The sequence below is a fragment of the Lolium perenne genome, chromosome 3 (assembly GCF_019359855.2).
Source record: "Lolium perenne isolate Kyuss_39 chromosome 3, Kyuss_2.0, whole genome shotgun sequence".
NCBI classification, from domain to species: domain Eukaryota; kingdom Viridiplantae; phylum Streptophyta; class Magnoliopsida; order Poales; family Poaceae; genus Lolium; species Lolium perenne.
The window spans coordinates 11,351,462-11,357,993 of NC_067246.2; the positions used below are offsets into that span (position 1 = coordinate 11,351,462).

The window sequence follows — 6,532 nt, forward strand, 5'->3', positions numbered from 1 at the left end:
GACATCCTAGATTTTCCTCGGTATCTTTATTTATATTATTTTTCTGGTGAATTCATCGATAAGTTTCATCTTTAGTATCCACATATCTTGGCACTAATATTTTTAATCAGATGACCCAAAAATCATAGAATCTTGGTTGTTTGGAATTGTTCTTGCGGATATTATTTGATTTGTTACTGCCAAAAAGTTTGGAATGTTTATTTTTATATTTGTGATGTAGAAATATCAGCATAAAACATGTCATTCCAATCGCACAATAATACCGGCGATTAATCAAGAATCTTTTACTAAGCTATCCACTAAGCCAGGTAATCATGTTACATGACCAAAAAATATTTCCGAGTGTCTACAACGGGTAATCTGGGTAATCTGTAACCGGATTAACAAACTATATTTAAACAAAAATATAATAAATTTATATAAAAGTAAATAAGGTTCTAGGAAACATAGTCATACTTCTCTACTTTAACTATTTATGCATAAACATCTTAAAAATACACCCAAAAGAACAAAATTACACCATAATAATAATATACAAATTTTTGGTCAAGGTTTTAGTTCCTATTTCTAAACCATCCTAGCGCAGTCGATCATGGGTACTAAATGAGTGGAAGAATAACCATCTAATCACATTTTGGATCACTATGGTTAGGGACGCACACTAAAAGTTATACGCTGCCACAAACTTTAAGATGACTAAACATGTTTTCAATGCATTTTCTATTTTAGATAATCAAATATTTAGGATGTATTACTTTCCAGAAAATATAAACCAGTTAAATTTCAACATATTTAAGATGATGCGATCGCGTTTGCGAGGGCCACCGCGCTAGTTTAGCTAAGAAAAGTTCAGCCCATCCACCCCAAATTTCTGAAATCAAATAGAAAATATGGACCATCCCACCCTCAAAAGTAGGGACCATCCCATCCGTATGGACCCATCAACCAAACACACCCTTGGTAATTGTTCAACATCTGAATTTAGGCATCAAACAAACTTACTTTTTTTTTTTCGATAAAGGAGCACAGCCCCAGCCTCTGCATCAAACAAACTTACTAGAGGTACGTAGTACGCAACGGCTAAATCTTTTACCTATAATCAATCCAGGGGTAAGAATTAGTTGATGCCTACAATGATTTAGATTCCATTGCAGGTAGCCCGGCACGAAACTTAACCATACTGACATAGTGACATGACACAATCAAAAAGAGCCTATGATGGTTTTCCCACTGCAGACCGGAAGAGTGGACCGATGTTTTTTTTTTTTTTTTTTTTTTGAGATGTGGACCGATGTTGTTAACTGGAAGGGGCGGGGAAAGAAAACCACTAAAGCGGTTGGCATATCGTGGCAGCTATGCAGGATGGCACAGCCTGAATCTGCGTTCAAAAGTTTTTGCCCGACGGGTGGTCTTTCATGTTTGCAACCTAACAATGCGCATTATACTAACCACCATCTCCTACCGGTACGCCTCGATCTATCTCGAGGCGATCAGTTTATCTCGTCTGCCTATCGTCGGCTCCGCCGATCTTCTCCAGTTATGTGGCATTCGGGTCATGGAGGCGGAGTGGATCTCGGCTCCCGTCAATGGGGGCTCCATTTTTCCAGTTTTAGGATCAAGGTATGGTGGGGTGGAGCTCAGATGGTGGCAACGGCGTATTCCCTAATAAAGTTCCCATCTTCGGTCCCATCTTGGTGGCGACGAGAAGCTTGTGGGAGTTGTGTGGTTCTCAAGAGGGGATCCCTGGAGTTTCATCTTTGATTATTCTTTCTTTTTCGTCTTTGAAATGAATGCAGTTTTCTTGATCCGTTCGATGACTTCCCGTCAGCAACCAACAATGCTAGGCTAGCTCTGGGAGGAGGAGCTAGGATAGAGATATAATTTGTTTTCATACAATTCTAACTTGACTTGTACTCAAAGATGATCCCTTATACGTCTATATATACTCATCCATGAGTCTCAGTAATATATCCATCATATTTCACGAATCTTTCTAGCTCTCTATCGTTCAACAAAAGAAGCACCGTTGGAAGGATGTCATACTAGCTTTTGCGTATGGAACGAGACTTCAGAAATCTTCCATTGGTTTCTGTAGCCTGAAACGCAACAATCTACTATCCATGCAACGGACAAAAATCTACTATTGACGGAAATGAAAGCAGTGTTAGTTTTAAGAGCAATGCTACATGTACGGACTACTTTTACAAAATCCACTTACGGACTCACAGCAGCAGGCTACAAATCAGAGCATGATCCGATTTTTCAACAAGGGCAGGAAGGCACAGCCAATCAACCCACAACACGTCTGTCCGTAAAGTTTCCGTAGCATAGGCAGTCCGTAGGTCTAGTATTATTGTAGTTTTAAATAGAAAAATGTGAAAAAAGATTCACCAATCAAATTAATCTGAAAATCATGCCTTGAAACATCAACAAAGCAGTCGTCTGAAGAAAAATGTAGCGGCCAACGCACGCCGGACGAAACAGGAACATTGATCATCAATTGGTGAATTCCTTGGAAGAAAGGTTGGCGTCACCGGTGTTGATCGAAGAAGAGAGAACACCACCGGTCACCGGAGCCGGAGCAGTATCATGTACGGTCCTGTACATGTGCAGCGGGAGCGCCGGCAGCCTGGCCTCCTCGGACTGCAGGATGTGCATGGCCTGCGTGACGGAGGGTCGCTCGCCCCTCTCCGGGAGCGCGCACCAGAGCCCGACGACGAGCACGCGCTCCATCCACCAGTCGTTCTCCTCGTCGCCCCTAAGCCTCGCATCTGCCGCGTCCAGGATTGCGCTCCTGTCGTACAGGCTCCACACCCATCTCAGCAGCGTGAAGGTTCTCTCCGGGGTTTCGATCACTGGCCGCCGGCCCGACACGATCTCCAGGAGGACGACGCCGAAGCTGTACACATCCGATTCGGTGCTTGGCCGGCGCGTGTTGACGAACTCCGGGTCGATGTAACCGGCGGTGCCGAGCACGGCCTTGGTGGTCTGCAGCAATCCCGTGCCGTGGTCGACGAGCCGTGCCAGCCCGAAGTCCCCTAGCTTGGTGCTCAGTGACGAGTCGATCATGATGTTGCTTGGCTTGATGTCGCCGTGCACGATGCACTGCTCCGACTCCCCGTGGAGGTACCGCAGCGCGGATCCCAAACCGAGTATTATGTTGACCCGTTGCGGCCATGTTAGAAATCTGTCTTTGCTGTAGAGGTGCTTGTCGAGGCTGCTCTCTGCGACGAGCTCGTAGACAAGCAGGAGACCCTTGCGGCTGTCGCACCAACCTAGCAGCTGCACAAGGTTTCGATGCTTCAGCCTGCTTATGATCCTCACCTCTGCCTCGAACTCCTTCCTCCCTTGCGCAGAAGACTCCGCTGACAGCATCTTTACCGCCACCGGACGATGGTCACCGACGACTGTCATGTGACCACGGTAAACGCTCCCGAAGCCGCCTCGTCCGAGCTTCTCCTCCTCGGCAAAGTTGCTCGTCGCGGCGGCGAGCTTGCGGTACGTGTACCGTCTGGGGCCGCCGGCATCCACACCTCTCTCGAGATCATCTCTGTCGACACACTCTTCTTCAGAGTCGCTATCAGTACTGCGGTCCTCATTTGCTCTGATCGATCCTGTTTCCATGTGTCGCCGCCATGCCATGGCTAGCACACAGACCAACAGGAGTAGCAGAGGAACCAGCACGGACAGTAGGATAACTAGTGTTTTTTTGTGATTGCTGCTGGTTGTTGTTGGAAGAGGAGGTTCAGCAGGTGGCGGTGCTACCTTGGGAGTAGATTCCAGCTGCAGAGTGGAGCTGAATGACCACGAGAGTATCTGGTGCAGCTCGACAGCCAAGCCAGTCGACGCCGAGAAGCCGACGGCCACCTCCTCCGGCAAATATCTCCTCAGATCAACGGTTGCATTTACCCGGTACACTGCACCGTCGATGAGGAGATCAACGGTCAACAGTTTGGACTCGTTGCCGTACTTGACGGTGGCCGTCATAACATTGGGGGACGTGAGGTTCTTGCCCGGCCAGGTCGTCGTGTCCGTGGACGCCGTGGAGTTGACGGAGTTGACGTCGATGCCGACATGGTTCGCGCTGATATCAGCGTATTCCGGGTTGAGGTGAGTGTCGAACTCGACGGCGACGATGCGGCCGGCGCCTTTCCCGATCGTGGAACTCGCGGGGAGCCTCGGGAGGAGGCCGAGGCCGCCGCCGTCACTGTTGCGCGGGATCGCGGAAGGGAAATGGCCGAGGAAGAAGGCCATCCCGTCGCCGGTATCCGACAGCCTATCCTTGTCGGGAATGATCTGGAAGGAGAAGTTGGTGGTGAAGCTTGCCATCTCGCCGGTGGCGCTGTTCCACAGCGGCACTTTGTTCACGTACGACGCCCGGCCGGTGAGTGCGTTCCTCGTCAACTCCAGCCTTGACGGACTGAAGTAGGCGTCGCCGGTGAGATCGATCGACGCGCCATGGTTAGGGTCTGAGAAGTTGAGGCTGAAGGAGAGCGACGAGGCCCCGCGCGGCACACAGTAGAAGCACAGCAAAACCAAGGCTATGGTGGTGCGACGTCGGCGACAGTCCATCGCTTTGTCTTTGGGAATGAGGCAGCGAGCGACGTAGCTGATAAGCTCCTCCACTGGCCAGCGCGCCTACTTGTTGTCACAGAGGCATGGCCATGCTTTATAACTTATAACAGAGCCAATGGAGGAAGAATGCATTCCGGGTGTGAGTTGACGTTTCAACACTATCCGTACCGTCCATTTGTTCGAGATTTGTGCTGGGCACTTTGCATAACTACCTTCCACCTCGGTCAAGGAATAATCCTAGACGTATTATGGAAATCTTACATGGCTGGTCTCGCCGGACAAAATGGTCGAGCAGTTCCCGACGCAAATGGATAAGCTTGGCCTGACGACCATTGCAATATCAATAGATCGACACGAACGGACGCAACCGATCGAGTTTAACGTTCAATTTGGATCGCTCCGTTGGAGATGACTTATTCACCAACGAGCTACAGCTGTTCGTCCGGATAGGCCTAGTACTGGTCTTGTTGGGATGCAGGAATAGCCTGACAGTATGCCGGCCCCTGCTATGCTGTAGTCGCTGCTGGTCGCCGTGTTTGGCCGGGTACGAGCGATGCGCATATGAATGCATGTGAAGGAAGGAGAGAGAGAGAAAGGCCCCGATCGAGACCGGAGACGGGACTAGTAAGTGGCGACGGAGAGAGACGTAAGTGCTTAAGGTCAAGTCATGGTATTGGTACTATGGTAGGCATATATCATTACCAGAGACCGACCGTCAACGATCGATCGAGTAGCGAGACGAAGAGGACCAGATCGATAGAACTTACGATTTCACGACCCGGCCGGCCTATCACATCCCATTTTCCTTTTTTTGTGCAAGTAACGACATTCATTTTCCTTGGAGAGATGCATGACGCTGCGTCGAAAAGGTCACCACAGATTTTTTTCAAGACTCAACTTGGCAACTTGAACTGACAATCGGTGGCGACTGAAAAGGAACAGCCATGGCCTTCATCTTTCTGCTCCGTGGGGACTCCAGGCCCATCGCTGTGCTGCTCACCTGTACAAACAAAAAAAAAAACTTTCTATGTACTCTCTACATTCTTAAATAAGTGGACATCTAGCTTTAAATTTTGTCCACAAATGAGTTTACTGCTATTTTTTCAATACACTTTAATTGCTTCTCTCTCATCGTACAGAAATTAAACCCAATAATATTAAGCGCATATTTTTTTGTTTTCTACATGCACTTAGTTTATTGGAGGTGAAAGAATTAAAGAGTAGAGATGCATGTTCCCAATGTATTTTTTACTGTACTTCATAATTTATCTTGAAAAACTCGTATATACACTTATTTGTGGACGGGGGGAGTAAGGTGATAAAAGATTCTCAACAAAGGTAAGGTGATAAAAGACTTACTACTAGTCAAAACTAATTGAAGAAGGCACAAACTTGAACAGATCATCAGGTGCTCTAGCTCTAGAGCATATTATATGTATCGAGGGGGAAACGGCACCAACATGTTCATGGGAAGAGTATACAAACACACACACACCGGTCGGTTATGTCAATTGGCGCTCTTGCTACTAATTAGGGCATGCGAAAAAGCCAGTGCAAAGGAAGTAGAAGTCTGGAGATTTACCCACCCGAAGGAGTCATGAAAATCAATGTTAATGCTGCTTATAGCTCGGCTTCCTCGCCACCAAATGCGACTCATCACTGTTCATCCTCAAGTGAGGCGACAATGTGGCCTATCTACTAGTCTACGTCGAGGACATCATCCTCATGGCAAGCTCCACCACACTTCTTCACAAGATCATCACCGTGATCCTCGCTGTGTTATCCATGAGTGATCTCGATGAGCTTCATCACTTCCTCAGCATCAACTTGCGGCGCAGTGTCGTCGGCCTCCACTTGTCGCACGCATAGTATGCCCTAGAGATCCTTGATCGCTACAACATGCTCAACGCCAACCAGATCTCGACACATGTCGGCACCGAGTTGAAGCTAGGCCTCT

General features: G+C 47.9%; 1 protein-coding gene across 1 annotated transcript; it reads right to left on the minus strand.

The window, feature by feature from the left end:
• Positions 1-2,280: 2,280 nt before the first annotated feature.
• LOC127325818 (L-type lectin-domain containing receptor kinase IX.1-like) lies at positions 2,281-4,625 on the minus strand. The gene has a single exon (XM_051352637.2). It carries the CDS (start codon positions 4,570-4,572, stop codon positions 2,497-2,499), a length of 2,076 nt encoding a protein of 691 aa, XP_051208597.1. The 5' UTR covers positions 4,573-4,625; the 3' UTR covers positions 2,281-2,496.
• Between the last annotated feature and the right edge of the window lie 1,907 nt (positions 4,626-6,532).